This window comes from Lytechinus variegatus, chromosome 2, assembly GCF_018143015.1.
Source record: "Lytechinus variegatus isolate NC3 chromosome 2, Lvar_3.0, whole genome shotgun sequence".
Classification (NCBI taxonomy): Eukaryota; Metazoa; Echinodermata; class Echinoidea; order Temnopleuroida; family Toxopneustidae; genus Lytechinus; species Lytechinus variegatus.
In genome coordinates this window covers 47,596,710-47,618,609 of record NC_054741.1, presented here as the reverse complement: position 1 = coordinate 47,618,609, position 21,900 = coordinate 47,596,710, and the positions used below count along the sequence as shown (strand labels likewise).

General features: G+C 34.7%; 1 protein-coding gene across 1 annotated transcript; it reads left to right on the top strand.

The window, feature by feature from the left end:
* Nucleotides 1-6,876: 6,876 nt before the first annotated feature.
* Nucleotides 6,877-21,222, top strand: LOC121408200 (inositol oxygenase-like). The gene is made up of 7 exons (XM_041599581.1): nt 6,877-6,964; nt 9,130-9,294; nt 11,789-11,878; nt 14,681-14,773; nt 16,061-16,198; nt 17,458-17,798; nt 18,721-21,222. The coding sequence occupies exons 1-7, from the start codon at nt 6,962-6,964 to the stop codon at nt 18,827-18,829; spliced, it is 939 nt and encodes a 312-aa protein (XP_041455515.1). The 5' UTR covers nt 6,877-6,961; the 3' UTR covers nt 18,830-21,222.
* The last annotated feature ends 678 nt before the right edge of the window (nt 21,223-21,900 follow it).

Genomic DNA, 21,900 nt, shown 5'->3' with positions numbered 1-21,900 from the left:
ATTTACAAGAAGCTTGTTACTTTCCATTTGGGTACTACATGTGCCTATGTGTTTATTGAAGTTGTATTGTCATGTGAAATGTTCTTATCATGTGATCATGTCTGTGAAACAAGTTTGCAACTTTGTTTCATTTTGAAGTAGAAGGTCTGTGCCAGAGCTAAGAGGCAGTAATATTCATTATTATGAATATTTTTGGATATGTAGTGTACTGGCATTGGTGTGTGTAGAGGAGAGAAAGAGTCCAAATATTTAGAGAAAAATCTTATTTTGCAAGTCACAAAGTTTTATGTTGGGACATGTGCCAAATAGGTGCGTTTGTTCGTCAGGACTGTATGAAATGGGAGTACATCATGTATTTTCCAAAAGCATTGACAGCGCCACCTCCTGTTTGCTTAAATTTGTTTTTATGTTTGATGTTGGAAGGGACTAGATAAACCTAACACACCCCTTTTGATGTGTAAACAAATCCTTCAGTTGTTATTCCCTGTCATACACAATAGATCTATGCAGGTGATATAAGTTTAAGCTTCTATTTTGAAAGATTGCACTGCTGGTGTATGTTCCGGGGGGGGGGGGGGGGGGGACTTCCATTGACTAGTAGATACCATGCGCAACCAAGGGGTCTCAAAAAGCACCCTAAACACATACATGTATTTTCCATATTCTGAAAATGCACCCTGCGTGTGAAACCCTTCCCTTAACAAGTATTGGAAACAAAACGATACTATTGGCAAGTAATCCTGAATTAAACCCCTAAACAAGTACAGCGATATTTCAGTTATGTCACGGACATTGGTTGTTGGTTTTACCTTTACCTAGTAGTTCAGTATAAGCCCCACCTCCCACACCCCATGCGAAACGGTACTCTAAACACATAGTTTTGATTCTTGGGGCAAAAAGGAAATCCTTTAGAAAACATTTTAGTCTTAATTTTTTATACCCTCGCAAATTTGACCCTAAACACGTAGCTTTCCTACTGAAAATAGATACCCTTTTTTCATAATTTTAGTGTTTTTGACACCCTTATTATGTTACGCGCCCTATCTTGAAAAGGACATTCTTTTTACGTGTTTTTTGGTCGCGCATGGTATCCACTCGTCAATGTAAATGGCCCCCCGGGTGTATGTTAAGGGGAGAAGTCCATACCTTTAAAAAATTTATTTGGATGGAAATAAATTCCCCATTTTAATGTAAAACAAAGATTGACTCATCCATGAAAATGTGGAATTCCCACTGTTGTAGCACTTCTTTCAATAATGCAGGTCCTGATCGCCAAATCTGCAAAAATTGAAATATTCTGTGATTTATATAATAAAATATAAAAGAAACTAATTTGTGGCATCATCAGCTCTTTCAATTGCAGATCCTCCTGTTGTGCATATAATTGTTTGTGAAAATATAAGGGAAACTTTGGAAAGATATAAGGGAGGCTTTTTTATCTTACATTCGATTTTGATGAAATTTTCATTCAACTTTGTGGTTGCTCTATTTGCCTATATTTGTCCAAATAAACTTTATTCTTTTACGGGCGGATGGACTTACCTTTGAAAACAACATACAATGTTATTTTGAAGCTCTAGAGGATAAAAGCAACACAATGCACATCCTGTTCTATGCTTCAATATCCTCCATTATTATCATATGGATGATTAATTTCATTTTGATGATTCATTTGTTAGGTTAGGACCATTACATGTGTAATAGTGCATCCATAGGTATTATGTATTTTTTGCTGGTATAGGTTTTCTTCACATTTGTTCCTTCATTATAGTTTTCCATTGCTACTTGAGCAAAATGAACATGTACATTGCCTTTGTGTTTTGACTAATCTGCTCCCATCTTAACCCTTCAGAAAGTTTCTTTCATTGTTCCCTTTTTCTTCAAGCATTGTCTACGAACTTGCCGTTTCAAGTCATGACCTTTGTCTTTCTTAGAACCAGGCATGTCAACAAAAGTCTGTTGATCCATCCCACAATAATCGTGTCACCATGTACAAGGTCTAAAATTTCAGTAGGTAGTGCAAAGTACTATGCAAACATCAAAATATCAGAATGCTTTAAAAAGACATTCATACAAATTCATTCCCAGAGCTTTTTTTTTTAATCTTCCTCTTGATCAACTGCCAAGTTTCCTAAATATTAATGCTTTCACAACCTAGTGTTTGATGTGATGTCAGCACTGTTATACCATATTAACCTAATGTTAGTGAGATAACAGTTCGTAATAAATGATAACTTAATCAGGAAGGTCTATATATGTTCCATGTGCTTGCATTGGCACGTGGCAAAATAGAGTCATTATCCTGTCAGCAAATAGTTTTCATATGATATATTGTAAAAGGTAGTGAGTGCATCATTGTTAAGTCTGCAGACAAGATATGTTTACAGCTTGACGTGAACATATGTTCCTGCCAAGGTTTACACTTATACTGCTCTCCTTATTGGTTCATGTGATATGAAGTTTTTGTTCACAGGAAGAGGGGGGGGGGAAGGTGGGGATGGAGGGCACTCCACAAGATTGTGACCATCCCCCAAAACTGTCTATTCCAAATGTCAAGAATAGATAATACCTTATTCATGTATTTTAACTTGCTTGATATGTCCCCTCTCCATTTTCAAATTTGCTCTTGTCGCCACATCTACTTTGAAATCTTGAATGTGGCACATTGGTAAACTTCAAAATTTATTCAGTGTTTATCAAGTCGCAGTATGTATTGTATTAGATCAGGCTGCATGGGACTTTGACATCATTTTCTTTTTTGTATCATTATAAATGCCTTCTTATCTCTTTAGGATTTTATGTAAATTAACCCAATGACAGTAAATGTGTAAATATCATGTGTGTTTTGTCACAAACGGGAAACGTGTCTTTTGGTCTTAATGTCTTTTGAAGGAAATGTGTCAGTGACATTGATTTACTTTTTCCCCCCTAAAAAACTAATTGCCCCCACAAGATTTATTACATACATGTATGGTTAGCTATCTTTCAAATTTGCATTGTTCAATGATTAATCAATCTGTATTTTGTAAACACTGAAATCTATGCTAAATGAACCCAAGGGAGACAAGAAAATGGGTCTTTAAATAGGAAGGTAATGTTATTTGACAATTTGCTCAAAAAGCGAAGTTTTCCTGTAGTGCATGTTAAAATGATTTAAAGTAGCCCTATCCAAGGAATAAAGAAAGCATGATTTATGAGACAGGCAACCTTTGAATCAGTTTTTATCGCTTCCCATTTTTTATTAAGCTTCTCCTTTTTTTAAGTAAGTTGGCAGATAACTGTTTCTTCATTTCTCCATTTTGGGCATTAGTGTTCCTTTGTTTTAATTTTTTCAGGTTTGTTTTTATAATTTAAAGAGGAACAGTGAGCTTCTACATATTTTAGTAGTATATTTTAAAGTGATTTTTAAAAGCAGTAACCATGAAGTTGTATTTTATCATTGATGTACTTATCATCCATGTTTAGAGCAATTCTCTCTTATTGTCCTCACACTTGAAAAGCACTGTAATGGTCTGAGGTTATTTCATATCTTACAGTATTACCTAAAATATGTCTTTTTATCATTTCAAATGGAATTTAAATTTGTTGATGTATGTACACTGTACATCACAAATCATGTACTTTCTTTTTTATCTCTTGTGGTATGTTAAAATTGGAATAAGCATTGTTTATGTAACTTGTTGACAGTGATGTCTTATCTTGTCTTGTATTAGTTGCATAGTTTATTGCTCATTTGCATAAGTAGGGGATGAAAATTAGTTGATATTGCTCTGACCTGCCAAACTTGCTAATTTTGTAAATAGTTGTTGTAGAAACAAATGATTTTGATTGAGGCATATTATCTTTTCATTTGTCATTGACTGTATATAATGTACAGACATTAATGTAAAGACAATATTTAATTATTTATGCAGCTTGTTTGTGTGTGTTGTTGTGTGTATAAGTAGCAGTCTAAAGATAAGTGATTCGTACCAGGTTTTATGAGTGAGTGAATGCATGTGATGGAGAGAGAGAGAGAGAGAGGACCATATTTTATTTAGAAGCAGTTAACATGTTATGTGTGATTGATATATTTTTCTTCATCTGATGTGTTTACATGTCCATGCAAAAAAAAATAAAACTGATCAAAATATCAAACTGTAAAATCGAGTTGTCGTGTCTTTTGTTCTTGATATTTTCCCTGTGTTTATTTATCTTGTACGATGTTGCCCATTACTTTCTTTACTTTGAGTTCTGATAACAGTGAAAGTCCAGGGGGCCGTTTCATAAAGCTGTTCGTAAGTTAAGAGCGACTCTAAGAACGACTGGTGAACCTTTCTTACGCGCTAAACCATCGCCAACGGTGCATACCAGTACCAAAAGAAAGGATCACCAGTCGTTCTTAAAGTCGCTCTTATCTTACGAACGGCTTTATGAAACACCCACCAGGATTCCAGCTTGTTTGAATATGATGCGGGGTGGATCTTTCTCATAACCACTTGGGTAATTTCGTACCCTGGGGATGTTTCACAAAGAGTTAAGTGTGACTTAACTCATGCTTAAGTGTGACTTAAGTCATGCTTAAGTGTGACTTAAGTCATGCTTAAGTGTGACTTAAGTCATGCTTAATACCGATGCTCACATGATATGTTACGCTCAATCATTCTGATTAATACACAGTAGCGTGCATCCTTTTGTTATGATTTGACCAAAGTGATGATGCCTTTCATACCACATGTAACTGGGACTCTTTAAAGGTCAATTCCACCCCAGAAAAATGTGGATCTGTATAAATAGAGAAAAATCAAACTAGCTTTTCGCTGAAAATTTCATCAAAATCGGATGTAAAATAAGAAAGTTATGGCATTTTAAAGTTTTGCTTAATTTCACAAAACAGTTATATGCATAACTAGGTGACATGCAAATGAGTCAGTCGATGGTGTCACTCACTATTTCTCTTGTTTTTTATTGTTTGAATTATACAATATTTCATTTTTTACAGATATGACAATAAGGACCAACTTGAATGAACCATATAGCATTAAACAATGCTAATTCTACATGCTCAGGGAGGAATCAATCATTGTTTCACTTGACAATGAGGGGAAAATTAGAATATTTCATATAATATGAAATACAAAAGAAATAGTGAGTGGATAATGTCTTCAGTCTCCCATTTGCATACCGACCAGGATGTGCATATAACTGTTTTGTGAAATTAAGCAAAACTTCAAAATGTCATAACTTTCTTATTTGACATCCGTTTTTCGAAGTTTCAGTGTTATGCCGGTTTGATTTATCTCTTTTTATTAAAATCAACTTTTGGTTAAGTCACACTTTGTAAACACCCCCCCCCCCTTGTCTTTCATGAATATGAAACCTCTTTATTTGTGAAAGGTCAGGTCCAGTATTTTGTGCCGGCCGAATCTGATCAGATCGAGAACTGAGTTATTGAATGAAAGACCTGCATGGTTTCTTCACAAACGGGTGAGTAAGTGAATAATTCTTTGAATGAAGGAATACATGAATGAAATTGAATGAAATATTGATATCATGAATGGTTGACTGAGTGAACATTTCTGTGTTTGAATTAGAGAATGTGATTGAAAGGATAGATTGATTTTATGAAAGTTTGACTTGGTGAATTATTGTTTGAATGAGGGAATATATGATTGAAAGATACTAGTTGACTTACAGAATAAAATATTGGTTTCCTGATTGTTGAATGAGTGAATGATTCTTTGAAAGTGAATGATTCTTGAGTTTGAATGATGAAACTCGGTTTGATCGATGGATGTTTTAGTTATTGAATAAGAGATTCGTGTTATGATTGATGACTGGATGATTTTTAGAGGGACAGTAATAAAAGCATATAATATATCTATATATATAGAGAGAGAGAGAGAGATACATCTCATATTTTTTCATTTAATTATATAGTTATAGCTCGCAATGTTTTTCTTTTAGTTGGTATAGATTTATTTTAATTATTCATTCTTTTCATTCATTATTCTGTCAATTATTCATTCACCTGTCCTTTTTTATCCTTTCTTTCACTTTATACTTTTCTCTCACATCATTTTTTTAATGAAAAAAAAAATTAAGTGAACTTGTATGTTTGGTGGGTAGCAAAATGCATGTTTCATCACGGACCTATTACAAATAGTTCCATGATTACATTGATCTTTAATACAATTATGCATATTAACAGAGCATTGTTGTGTTACCCCAAAAACATACATAATCCCTTTTCACACAATATTTGGGAAACTATTTTTTAGCAATGTTACAGTTTGGCCAATTATGTAGCATTGGGCCTTAATTTTGTTTTTGTCTTTATCATTAAAACATCTCCCCAACGTCATACATATTTTTTTCAGGTTTAATCCACTGGGTTTCATTCTTTCGATCTTGTTCATTGATAAGTTGATTTTCGTAATTTGGGGCTCACTAACTTCTCTCACTTGCAAAATTGAGAAGTTTTTATTTTCTCAGAATCATTTGATCTCGATCTCCCGTCCGTTATCACTGAAGCCACACCCCCTCCAGGCCCAGCCCAGACCCCACCCCTCCTACGCTGTCCAAACATCAAACAGTAAATATGGCTAGTATTAATACTAGACCTCAGTTAGACCTCAGTTTGTAAAAAGGCTTGTTTTTTATTTGTTTTCAATATATACCAACCTCCGTATATGAGTCTATAAGTAACTGTTTTATTTAAAGGTAATATCTTATAATTCTTCAACTAAGTCTAAGATTTCAACTGAGACTGAATAATCATATAGTTAATTGATAAATACATGTATTTTGTAAAAAGGGTATGGAGATTAAGACAAACATGCTTTATTTGTTGACAAGTACCGATTCGAGTCGACAGTCACGGGGAATTAGGCAGTTTGGATAGACCCGCACAAAGCCCGCATTTATGTCACCAGTCTATCTGTCAGATAAGTGAATTTTGTCTGCTGTGGTCAACGTCAGGATGGTAAGATTCTGAAATGATAATCATAAGTACTCTACAATTATTTTTGTACAATACAGATGAAGTCGAGAGTACGAACTACCATGGACCATCAGAGTGTCTAAGCCCAGGAAAGGGCAAAATTTATTTTTTACTTGCCAAATTGCGAGCGAGTGGATGCGAATCGCATTGCGATGCGATGTCGAGATCGAGGCAAGTGTTGTTGTGACCAGTCAGTGTATGTACTGTAGTGTTGTTGTGTTGTGGGTGTTTAAGGACGTTCCAACTTCCTGATCCACAGTTCATTTTCACCAAATTTTGCAGTCTATGTACAGAGTTACTTTAGCACCAGAATATTTCAAATATGCAAAAACTAGGTTTATGTGCTTGATTGTTTTTTTCTATCGAACTTTGAAGTTTAACCAATTCAGTTGAAAGTTCTCGAGTCGAGAATAGAATTGCGCATTCAATTTCAAAAGAATTTGGTATTTTTACGAAATTGTAGACTGCACAAGATCATGTTTTAGTCAAATTCCATGTAAATCATGTAAATCTCTTCAAATTTTACAATATAACATTGTCGTTAGATCTAACGTTAGACCTAGTTCAGAATTGTAGACCCAAAGTCCACCTCGGGAAAATGTTAATTTGAATAAATAGAGAAAAATCGAACTAGCAAAAGGCTGAAAATTTCATCAGAAGTTGGATGTAAAACAAAAAAGTTATGACATTCTAAATTTTTGCTTATTTTCACAAAACAGTGATACATGTATGCAAAATTTGATTTTTTTTTTTTTTTTCTTTGAATTATACAATATTTCATTTTGTTATAGATTTGACAAAAAGGGCCAACTTGACTGAATCATATAGTATTAAACAATGCTAATTTCAATCACATGTTCAGGGAGGAATTAATCGTTGTTTCACTTGACAATGAGGAGAAAAATAGAATATTCTCTATTTCATTTTAAAAAATACAATTTAAGAAATAGTGAGTGGATGATGTCATCAGTCTCCTCATTTGCATACCCACCAGGATGTGCAAATAACTATTTTGTGAAATTAAGCAAAACTTTAAAATGCCATAACTTTCTTATTTTACATCTGATTTTGATGAAATTTTCAGCGTTATGCTTGTTGGATTTTTTCCTTTTCTTCAAATCAACTTTTTTGGGGGTGGACTTGTCCTTTAAGATTGGGAATTCATTTAGTAACAAAAAGTTAGGTACTGGTAAGTAGAAAAATCGTTCAAGGTGAGACTCAAACTTTCATCAATGACATTGACTTCAGTGAATTCATAATAGCGCAAACTTTTACTGATCGCGCCACACCAGACGAGTGATCGACACGTTGAAAATTATGCTGTTTTCTGTACTATGAATATTCAAGGCATAGTCTGACTAAACAAACCCTAATGTTTATTGAGTACTAAGTCTGTCGAATCGACGCCAATATGGTCTTAACAGTTGTTGTGTGTCCAGACAATCAATTTGTAGTGCAAAGTCTTAGGCAAATATTAGAGAGAACAAAACAAAAAAAATACAACTAGATCAATTGAACATATATTTTTTTGTGCAATCCAAAGACGAACAAGAAGGTTGCAAAATTTGCGTACAAACACCTGAACTCCCATCTTAGTATCCTACAATACATGCTGCACTTAATTAAAAATCTGTGTAATTTTCACCCAAATTCGCAAGCTTGTAGAGGAAGGTGTAAGCAAATGAAGTGATCATGTGAAAAATCAGCTGATACCTAGGTCTATAACTGATTAATCACTTGTTCATACAGATCATGATGCACACAATGTTAACTGGAACTCCCATAACTGCACTAACAGTTGATTTAGTGCCGATCTCCTCTTTAGTGACTTTAGTGCCAATCTCTCCACAACTGGGCGTTGTGGCATGCGCCTGTAATCCAAGTTACAAATTGATGCAGAGGTTCAAGCCCTGGTCACGTCTTTCAGATGGCAACGTTAAAAGTAGGTCCCAGGCGTAAATAATCATGTCTGATTGATACACGCGTGACAAAACTCAAATGCACACACACATTTTGTAGGCTTACTACACTACACTGTAGACAGTAGTAGGCTCCACAGACCACACCATGTACATCTTTGAAGGCACGCAGTCTCTGCCTTTCACTTCAAATTTTCTTATTTATTATTCTTTCTTCCTTTTGAACAGGAGAACAAGGACAACAAAGTGGACCAGGTCTTGATAATGGACCCATCTCTGGTCTATCGGCCTGACATCTCAGATGAAGAGAAGAAATACCTGGGCTTGACTGACATATCACAAGAGACGGAATTCACGCCTGGAAAAGATGAGGCTGAATTCCGGAGATTTGATGTAAGGTGTAATTACATGTATAGGCCCATATCCTGGAACAACGGACTACAACGTATATTGTAGAAACCTATATATATTGCCATGAAGGCAAGTGAGTCTGTAAGAATCCCAGCCCGCAATGCTGCATGCATGTGAAATTGAAAAAGTTTTCCCAAATATATGCTCTTGTAACAGTTAACAATAGATTGGTTTAAAAGTCCAATTCTGTCAACCAAACATTCACTGAGAACCAATTTAAAACCATGCCATTCTTATATTAATTCCCCAGTTTTGTGTGATATGTACATAAAATTATTCAATTTCCGGAAGGACATGGATTTGATGGAATTTCATTAAAAGCACAATTTTGAAGGCCAAAAAATTATTACCCTAGTACTGCAAAAATATTTTTAGAAATCTCCTTTACAACCCAGCTTTGCATTGAATAGCAGAAAATGTTCAGTTTTAATCTTAAGGAATTATATTTTTAAACAGATATTCCTGTTAATAATTGATTTTTCACTTGTCAATGAAAAAAATAATTTGTAGCTTTATGTTATTCCAGATATTTGATAAGATAGATCTATTTGCAATTGTTACCGGAGCACTATATGCGGCTTGAACTGTTAAAATTGCTGAATAGACACTCATTACTTCCACTCTGTTTGTCAAAAATCAACCCCTAATAAAAAATTATTAGCGCATCGAGGCATTCATAAAATCTGGCTTTTGTTTCACAATAGGCTGCTTGTCAGTTACACACAACTGGTGACCCTGCTAAAAAGATTCTCAATAATTTGCATATTTATATAGAGTTTCAATTAGAATTTTGTTGTCAACAAGCATTTTAATGCAAAATTTGTTTTTATAGTGAGTATTATACAAAGAAAATTGGGGGTGGGTGGGTATCAACTATCAAATTTCACACAAGAAAGATTCATCAGTTGTGTGTTGAGTCTTTCTTACAAACATCAGCTATGAAACAGGCCTTTGAAGACCATTGTGCAAGAAATAAATCAGAATTAAAAATCATTACTCATTTTTTCCATCCGTGCAAGGTTTGAAACTTCTACTTTTTTCTTGATGAAAAGTTCCTTAACAATATTGACATATATTAGCATTGAATATCGGATTAAAGCCACTGATCTGAAAATTTGGAAATAGATTTGAATTGATGGAAATTCTAGAATTTGTATATCTATTCATGATTTAATAGTTTGATACCAGGCCTCTTGATAACAGTTTCTAGCCTTTTTTTCTAGTGCAGATTTACCTGCAACTGAAATAAAAAAATATCTGTTATTTTGTTAACTTCTTTCCTTTAATTTTCCCAATAAAGATACAATTATGATTTGTCCAACTTTTTAAGTCAGCATTGAATGATAGGTATATAAATTCAAAATCAAGCCTGAAAAAAATACATTTTTTTTTTCAGTTTTTGTCAGATGAAAATATTATCATCATCCATGAATGAAAAAAAAAAATTTCATGCTTACATGTACATGTACAAATTAATTGGCCCGAATTCACAAAAGAGGTTTCAGATTTGTGGTTCGAAATGGTGGTTTGTGCTGATTTCATATATTGAATATATTGCATAAAAGGTCTGATAATCAATGTGTGTCTATGTCAGAGGGTGCTGAATTCGTGCTTGTTGCCAGGTTGGAGCATTTCAGTTTTTAAATGAGTCCATAGTTTATTTGAATTGATTTACATTGAATTGGACTTCAGTCATGACAACAAGCATGAATTTAGTGCCATCCTACCATGATGTGCATTCATTTTATCTTTGATACATGAAAATGTGCTTTATCCACATGAATTTAAACCACAGATTCAAACCCACCTTTGTGAATTCAGGCCTTTTCATGTCATTCAGTCTTGCGTACTTTGCACGAAAGCTTTCATTTCTGCGTTTCATTTTGCGCTGTGGCTGGTGTATATTTTGATACTCGTTCACTTGTTTTTTAGCATATATTTGATGTAGTGTTATGAATTAAGTAATTCTTATTTCAAAGTTGATAAACTTGCATTTACATAGTATCAAATCAATCTTGTTGTTGATCCGAAGGATATGGCAAACTTTGGGATTTTTGCATTTCAGGGTAGTAGGGCAATGATTTGTACAACAGATCTCCAACTATACCTCTTGCAAAAACTTTTCATTTTAAACATACATGTGGTATGAAATCGGTTTTTAAATTCTAGAGAGGACAGAAATATTTTGGACTAAGTGCTGAAACTTGCAATTGAACATTTCATTGTACATTGTTTATGTAGTTTTGGTTAATAACATTAGATTTTAGTTTTCACTAAATTTTAGTATGACAATGTAATACTGTATGTGCTATAATGTGAAAATTCTTTCTTGTCTATTTTAGATATTTGAATAACTCTCAACTTAGAGATTTTACTATACTGTACTTGTAGATATTGAACACTATATATTAGGACTTTATATGCTTTCTGGTAATTTAAATTTAATATTCATTTTCAATGATTTATAATCTGGCAGGATGATGACAGCAATGCCACTATGGCGCAGGTGAAGAAGACATACTATCTCATGCATACTAATCAAACGTATGATTATGTCATGAAACAGGTTAGTTTGAATTTATCTCATTTATAGAAAAAGTGACCATATTTGATACCGATCTGCTCAATGAATATGAAGAATTCTAAACACAATTATTAAGGGAGTACAAAGCTGTGCAGCCAAGCATACATGTGCATGTACATGTAGTTTTGTTGCAAAAATTTATATTAACAAAAAGATGTTATGGCCCAATAGCAAAATCACTAAAAGTTCTACACATAAAAGAAGTAAAAAACTGACATACCACTGTAGACTATACATGTATAGTATTGCACTCAATATAGGCTGAATACCTATAACTATGCATTGTGCAATTCATGCATGAATAGCTCTTGTCCTTTGCTTTTAGGATCTATCTTTATTTTTTTTACAGTGAAAAGCCTCATGCGGAAAAGGTACCATTTTAAAGTAATTCTTGGGGAGTGCCTGAATGGATTATTTTCTGACCCCAGACTTTGTAAAAGCTTTGGAAATACTGTACATGTGTGTCTGATACAGACTTTTTTGGGTGAAGTTACCAAACTATGTATTTCCCACTCCAGCAGATATTATATAAAACAGGTATGGGGGGGGGGGAATAACGCAGTTACACTTCGTAATTCCGAAGGTTCGTAATTCCGAAGGTTCGTAATTCCGAAACACGTAAATTACCTATACCTTGATTCCGTTAATCAGAAAACGTAACAGGGTTTGTTAATCCGAACATTTGTGCCGTTAGTCCTAAGGTTTGATAATCCGAAAACGAAATAAGGTTTGATGGTCCGAAGGTTCGTTCATCCGAAAACGAAATAAGATTCGTTGTTCTGAAGGTTCGTTAATCCGAAAACGAAATAAGGTTCGTTGTTCCGAAGGTTCGATAGTCCGAAAACGAAATAAGGTTCGTTGAGCATTTAGTTTTCGGACTAACGAACCTTCGAAATTACGAACCTCATTTTGTTTTCAGATTAACGAACCTTCGGAATTACGAACCTCACTTGATTTTCGGACGAACGAACCTTCGAAATTACGAACCTCATTTCGTTTTCGGACTAACGAACCTTCGGAATTACGAATGTATGCGGAATAACACACCCTTTAAACTGGTTGTCAGTACTCACAAAGAGGTATATGGGTCTCACTTCCCCCCCCCCCCACCCTTCATTGCTAAATACAGAGAGTAACATTTGGCATAAAATTCATATACCTCCTACATGTATATATTCAATGTAAATTGATTTTTGCAGAGTTATCAAAACAGTTGCATTCACAGTGAGGTCATGTGACAACTGACCAGAAATGATCTATCAGTTTTTGTCAAGGCCATGACAAGGCCTGGTTTAGTCATTAAACAGAGAGAACGAGTCACATAATAACAGGCTCTATGAACTTTAAACACCTTATTTTACTTCAGGTGTTATACAGACAACAGTAGAATTTGTTCTATAAAGTTGATAAATGTCAAAACATTTCAGTGGAAAGCTTATTGGAGAGGAAATGAATAGTTTTGACACCTTTGAAAGAACAATGAAAGTTAAGCATACTTCATCAACTGTTGGCATTTATTATTTTATTTGACTTCAATGCAAAGTCTACTTTACAACTACAAGTTATAGTAAGCTGGCTTTTGTATTTTGATTTACTATAGAATTTTGATTGCTTCTGTCAAAGCAAAGTTTGAAAACCCCTATCTATTTCAATGGGGATTTCATGCTTAATTGGTTTTTAATGATAATGTACATGCAATGTACTTTAAATCAACACACTATCTGAGATGTGGTTTTGGAGGCCACTACCAATGTAATAATTGATTGTTACATCAACAAATCAATAATTACATTGACACTGACTGACCTCTTATACAACACATTTCAATTGAAAGACTATCTTCTATGTGTATTTTAATTCACACAGGAAAATCCAAATTCTTGTATTGATTCAGCTGTAGTACCACAATTATTGTAATTCTTGAAATTAGATTTGGGTTATTTGAATACAGTGCTGAAATTTTATATTGTTTATTTTGGTAGTGTTTAATCTAAACTTTCATGGGTCGGGTGAAGAGAGGGTAGAATCTTGTCATTTTTGGATCGAAAGAGCTGCATCAGAATTGAGTTCAAATAAGATCAACACATGTTTAGGCAAGTCCACCCCAACAAAAAGTTGATTCAAATAAAAAGAGAAAAATCCAACAAGCATAACACTGAAAATTTCATCAAAATTGGATGTAGAATATGACATTCTGACATTAAAGTTTTGCTTAATTTCATGAAATAGTTATGTTCACATCCTTGTCGGTATGCAAATGAGGATACTGATGACATCACTCACTCACTCACTATTTCTTTTGTATTTTATTTTATTATATGAAATACGAAATATTCTAGTTTTCTCCCTGTTGGGTGAAACAAAGATTAATTACTCCCTGAACATGTGCAATTAGCACTGTTTAATACTATATGGTTCAATCAAGTTGGTAATTATTGTCAAATCTGTGAAAAAAAATATTGTATAATTCAAACAATAAAAAATAAAAGAAATAGTGAGTGATGGACATCATTGATTGTGTCATTTGCATGTCACTGAGTTGTGCATAATCACTGTTTTGTGAAAAATAAGCTTTAAATTTTTAATGTCATAACTTTCTTATTTTACGTCCTATTTTGATTAAATTTTCAGCATAATTATTGTTTGATTTTTCGCTATTTATTCAAATAAACATTTTTCTGGGGTGGACTTGACCTTTAAGGCAATTTGAAGGTACATGTAATAACTTTTCAGCCACTCTTTACTAGAAAAGGTACATACATGACAGTCTAATTTTTTTTTCAGCATGAGAAATGGCTAAGCTTCACCCTAGGTGAGATGACTGTCATGGAAGCACTTGATCTTCTTAACAGCCTCATTGATGAATCAGATCCTGATGTAAGTTCAATTCGCGTTCATCTCCATGGGTGTCAAGATAAAGGTCTGACTCTGTACTGAAATTATGGGAAATAAAAAGCTCAAATATGGGAAATAAAAAACTCAAAATTTTCCTTATTGCACAGAGAATAATTTTCCTGATTTTGCATTGCAATTTGATCTACATTTTTTACAGACTGTTACTCAGAATGTCTTCTGTGCAGCAGATTTTTGCAAATGACTATAGGCCTACAGAACTTAATTAAGCTTTTCTCTTATGACTGAAAATGCTGATCGATTTTGGTAAAGCAAATTATTCCTTGTTATATGTTTCCTATGTTAATGGTACTTTACCAAAGCTGCAATGGTGATAAACAAATTATCTTAGTAAATTTAGCATGTCCAAATGTGATGGCATATTGAACTTAGAACTGGGCCCCTTTGCATAAAACTTTTTACCTGAGAAAACTCAGGTTGTTTTTACCGGAGTTTTTGCCCTGTGTTAAAGTCAATGGCAGAAACCAGACTAACCTTAGTTTTCAGTTTTTTTCACCAGAGTTTTCTCAGGTAAAAAGTTTTATGCAACAGGCCCCTGCTGTTAGAGATTTGTGTCACAATGGGCTATCTATAGTAAAACCACATGTTTAGACCAGAGTTTAGATCAAACTTGAGTTTACAATTTGGGTCAAAGTTGTATCCTTGTCACAAGTTTGCATTATGAAAAGATATTTTGTTTAAGTGATATTGGAGGGTTTTTATAACTCACTATTAAAAGCAGATGTATACTAACTTGAGGCATTGGTGTCATGAGCATTCATAAAATAGGGAGTAACTGCTTTGTGAGAGTGTATAGCAATATTTTTGCTATATATTCACATCAAAGAATTTGCATTGTAGATCTAATGCTGCCTTATAATACATGGAGTGTCTTGGCCCAGTGGATTAGTCTTCGGACTTTGAAACAGAGGATGGTGGGTTTGAATCCCAGCCATGGTGTAATTTCCTTCGGCAAGAAATTTATCCACATTGTGCTGCACTCGACCCAGGTGAGGTAAATGGGTACCTGGCAGGAATTTATTCCTTGAAATGCCACCGCGCTGTAAAAAGGCTGAGGGGCTAAAGCCAGGGTAATAATATCCAATTAAGTGCATAGGGATTATGGATCATTGTAAAGCTGAGGATATCCTCTTCTAGAATTAATCTTTAATTAAAAATTCATGGATGGTGTCCATTTGATGATTCTGTGGTGTCTTGTGAAGAAGCTGATTTTATTTTAAATTTTAATTTCTCCCACTTTTATTTTGACAGACTGATTTGCCTAACATCTACCATGCCTTCCAGACTGCAGAAAGGATTCGAGAGAAGCATCCTGATAAAGACTGGTTTCATCTCATTGGTCTTATTCATGACATGGGTAAAATCATGGCCATGCATGGTCAACCACAGGTAAGATAGGAACAGATACCAGGGCTCCGTAACACAAAGGTTAGCGATTAATTGCTAATAAAATGACCAATAAAGATCATCGTTGCATGCGCATTTTGCTAAGTAGACTGACTATGAACCAATCAGAATTGTCCTTTGAAATTAGTGATCAATCGCTAACCTTTGTGTTACGGGACCCTGGGCTCCGTAACACAAAGATAAAATATTTACCAGGGACCAATCGGTGCGGTTCTTTCGTATTTGCGATTCATCGCAAATCTTTGTGTTACGGAGCCCAGGTGGGTGTGTCATAAAGCTGTTCGTAAGCTAAGAGCAACTTTAAGAATGACTAGTGAACCTTTCTTACACTCTAAATAATCACTAATGAACATTTAATGGTCAATATTTGCCACAAGAAAGGATCACCAGTCGTTTGTGAAGCCGCTCTTAACTTACCATCAGCTTTATGAAACGGTCCCCAGTCTACTTATTAAAAGACCATGCAGTTCTTATGTAAATAGGGAGTTTTTGTTACATGATTAAAACAGAGGATATAATGAATCAAGCCATTGTGAGGGAACATGAATGAGCTCCATCTTCCTTTTTTTTAATGACATTGTTAGTATATAGTGTTAGTAGTAGTTTTGTGAGTGAAATACACTCCATTTGGGAAGAAAACAGAACAATGCTTAGTAAAAGAAAGTGATCCGCTGCCTGTCAGTAGGTACAGTTTTGGGGCAGCATGGTTGTGGCTTTTCTATATGCTTGCATGGACTTTCATGGATTTCTATTGTCCTTCCTGCTACCATCTCCTAAGCTATCTAGAAATGAAAGATCCCCACTGACACCCTTTGGCCCATTACCCAATTCCACAACACTCTTCCTTAAAACTCCTTATCAGTCACATTTCTAGATAGAAACCCCTTTTGTTAGCTACAGATATGTAGCCATTTGATTGTATTGGAGTAGATTTGTCATAGAATGGTCTCTTCTTTTATGATAAGTTTTTGTGAAACCAGGTCCAGATGTTGGGTGTAACCAAAATCATGTTGAAAGAGAATGATATCATGTTCAAATAATGACTCAGATATTTTTGTGGTTTAGAAATCAAAGTATTTTCTATGGAAATTACAGTATTAAAGGTTTTAGTTTGATATTTCAAAACTACAACTCGTCATACCATTTTCAGGTATCAGATTAAATTTTGTTGTTTTATCTAAAAATACTATGCAATCACTTGGAGGATAGCTGTCTTATGAATGCAACCATTCTGTACCCAGTTTTCAACTGTAGGTGACACGTTCGTGGTCGGCTGTCTCCCTCCCGAATCCCTGCCCTACGGCCTGAAGAGCTTCACCAACAACCCTGACCTCCAGGACCCCCGTTACAACACCCGCCTTGGTATCTACAAGGAGAACTGTGGCCTGAGCAACGTGACCATGTCATGGGGTCATGACGAGTATCTGTATCACGTCTTGATCAAGAATAAGACGACATTGCCAGAGGAGGGTCTTTACATGGTGCGCTTTCATTCTTTCTATCCTTGGCATCGGGGTAATGAATATACCTTCCTGACAGACAATAAAGATAGAGAGATGCTAAAATGGATCCATGAATTCAAGTGAGTTGTTCAGTACTCTGATTTTTTTTTCCCCCTTATTTTCTTGTTTTGTTATGAATATATATATTTATGCCCCTAGTAATCCTTAACCACACACAAAAAAATGTATCTTCAGATCATATCTTTCTGTCCACCTTAATGACAATTGATTTTGAACTCATTGTTAATTCAATATGACTAGTTTGCATTTTGGATATTTTTGGGAAAATTTCCATGTCTTGTGTATCTGTTTTGCCACACTTTCTACATGTATCATTCTTTTGTTGCACTACTTCCAAGCATTTCAAATTTATTTTTTTAGTTTGCTTCTATCAAACTTTGTCTCTCTGTGTCTTTCTCACTGGCTCTCTTTCAATCCTAGTCCTCCCTTCCACTCTCTCCTTCTTTCATTGTGATTCCTCTATTATTGCTGATGTTACCTGGAAGATTTATAAGGTAATGAAAAATAAAAGAATATCATCATAAGAACATAATGGTCCATATTCTGAAGTCGGGTTTAATTTTGACCATGGTCTAACTCTGCTAAAATGATGGGAAGCCAAAAAGTGTCAAAAACTTTTATTAAGTTGAATGTTTCTTATATTTGCTGTACTCTTTCCTGATTCATCGATGGTGAAGACAATCATCTATTAATACTTCCTAGACAATTATGAATGATTTGAGAGCCAAATGAGCTGGGATATTTTATCTCTACTGGTAGTGATTTAGGTAACAATTGGCTATCCATACTTAAACCAAAACTTTAAACTTAAGTTTAAGTTAAACCCAACTTCAGAATACGGGCCATTGAATAAGTTTTAAAGTATATTGAAGATAAAACCACAGTGTAAGAAACCCTAATCACCAGTCTTGAGACATGCATGGTACATGTTGATATTCATTTCATCAATTATCATGTGGATTTCTCTTTCTTGTCTGACAGCAAATTTGATCTGTACTCCAAGTCAGACAGCGTGCCCAACATCGATGCCTTACGACCTTACTACCAGTCTCTTATTGACAAGTACCTTCCTGGAAAGCTGACATGGTAGATTCCAGCAGAATTCACTTTTGAACTTGGCCGATTTCATCTATCTGTGAGATAGCAACGTCCAGGAAGATATGCAGGAAACCATTTTGACTTGATCTAATAATTATTGTGTGATGTGCATGATTGCTAACGCAGGGACATTACAAGGTATATGTGTGAAATGGGAATGTGATTAAAAATGCAATAAGATATTTTTGTATTAACAGATGTATAAATAGTGATGGCTTATTTGGTTGGTTTGTTCATAAATCAGTATGTTTACATATATTAATAGCTATTAGCTATAATTGTGCCCTAACCTTTCCTACACAGCTCAGATGATCAATGCATGTAAAACATTGAGGAGGCATTATCTCTCTGTTGCATTTCATCTCTTTTTTTTTCCTTTCTTTTTTTTTTCACTTTGACTTGCCATTCCTTCCAAAATGAAAAATGAAACAATTACCTTGTTCCCTATCTCTTTGCCTCGATAACCTGTGATTTCATATCAAATTTCTCCCAATTGTTCACCCCTCCCCCAATAGAAAGCAAGTCATTTAATGGTTGTTTCATGTGGGCGACTTTTGATTATGTTCAAAGGGAATTCAACTTTATTATGCTTCTCTCCCCCCACCTCTTGTACTAAGGCTAATATCACAAAGCTTAATTGATCATAGAATTGACTTCCATGATTGATTGCATGGATCATTGTCTTCAATCAATCGTACAAATGAACTGTACGATTGAATGCTTAGTTTTGTGTTTGAGGCTGGGTCTTCTCTCTCTCTCTGTCTTTACTTGCCCCCTCCCCTCTCCACCTTCTCTTTGACTACATGGTGTGTGTTTAGAGGTAATATAGTACAGTGTAGTACCGGTAATCATTTATGGTCATGTATAGTTACATGTACGCATACTTTAAGTCGAGATATCATTATGTATATATGCCTTAATATCTTTCATTCACATATTACATACATGCATATTAAATGAAGTTTTCCTTTTTTATTCCTCCCCCCCCTTTCCCATCCTGTTGAGTTCTTCCAATCAAGCTTCTACAACTACTTCTGACTGATTGATACATATCTTCTTTCAAAAATTATTAAAATATGTATTTTTCACGTTCTAACTTGACATAGTATAGCCTTTAACATTTTACCCTTAAGCATCTCCACTCATTCAGGCCAACGCTGTGACCAATGAAATTCCTGGTCGCTCTCACTGTATGTATGTTCATGTAAAGCCAATCATGCATTGGTTGAATAATCACCCAAGTATGAGCAATTTTTAAAGGCCAGAGCCGTGAACAATAGGGATGGAACTTGAACTCAGTGGAAACAATGACAATGGTCAATCTAGATCACTTTCCCGAGCCTTCTAAAAGTTTGACCAGTACTCTATCAGAAATATTGTTTACAAATTATGATTAACTACAAATCTATATTTTCAAAACTTGTATCATACTCTACATGTCTGTCTTCTGTAGAGTCAAATGAATATCTATGAGATTTAACTTAGGCATAGTTACATTACCTGAACCTGTATATGTATACAAGTCATGGGGTATACCTACTATTATTTAAAATGGAAACCACATACCCTACCCTAGTCTGCTGTGCAAACACTTCACTCGAGTTAAGGGTCTGAATGTACAGCCTACTCACGCCTTGTATACTGAAGACCCTCCAGAATTGAAACAGCAAGTTTTGTATTTGCTAGTCTTTGCACGGAGACACACTTGCTGATCAAAGTTTCAATCAGGGTCTGTGCCTGCAGACTAACCCCACCCTGCCCTCATACTGACCCTTAGATGACTGACTCTGGGGACTTGTTTGGGGTCATGAACCTCCAAGGAACCCCCTCACCTTCATGCTCGCTTCATAAGGTCAATCGGACTGTACACTTACAAATGTACCGGTACTAGTCAAACTGTTAACTATCAAGAGTGTGTGAGCAGAAACGTTATTCTAAATAACACTGTCTTTTTTTGGTGTATAGATGTTTCACTTCTTCCAATACAAGATGATATTCATCTGTTTGTGATAAATTGCAATGCAACAACATGCACATTTTCAATTGTAGAAAAATTTGTATACTGTGCATACATGAATTCATCCTTATATGCATTATTTTTGTTATACATGTATTACTATATTCTTAGTCATATATGAGTGTTATAGATATGGTTATCTTTCTGTACTATTGTATGAAATAAAATTTTAGGAATACATATATATAAAGCTTCATGTGCCCCAAGCTCGAGAGGAAATTTGACTTAAGATTATACGTGTAATGTACCTTCTGTGGTGAATTGAATCAACTATAAATACTTATATATGCATGTCTAACAATATAATTACATGTAGATATTCTGCCCAAGCATATTTACCAAATATTAATGTTTTTGCCAAATATCAATATATTTTTCAAAAAGCCCAATATTGATGTTGCATCACAAACCTATCGCTGCCTAATGTTTTCTCGTGCAAATATAGGTATGATATTGATATCTCTAGATTTCTTCTAAGATAAGGGCTACCCACTTAGGGTTTTAGTGCTAAAGGGGTTAGTTTGGTGTTGCCTCATGGACTTTGGAGGAAAAAGGATAAGTTTTTGTCTGGGAGCAATTGGTGGTGGAAGCCTAGAATGAACCAAAGGTTTTATTGCCAGGGTAAAGGGGTATCTTACTGGGTGATGAATGTTTGCAAACACAGTGAATTCAGGAATTTTCTGGGGCCTGTAAAAGGTTTCAAAGGGTTTGTACAATCTAACAAGAAAGTTAATGAACACTTTTCCAGTTTTGAGATTTTTATATGTGTTCAAATTTCTTTGTGAATCTGTTTTTGCCAACGGTTGTTTGCGTTTGCTGGACAGTCATAAACTTTTTTGCAAACAGTTTCAAAATCGTGTCACAACCATATGGATTCTAAATGAGATAACAGAGAAAAAAAGTCTCGATCATTTTTTTTTTTGTGCATCTTAAACAGTTTGCAAATAGCTTTTAATGTTGCAAATAGAAATTTGTGAAGCATTTGCAATACTCAGCAGGAAAGTTGACAATTCCAAACATTGCTAGTCACAAACATTCGTTCCTCG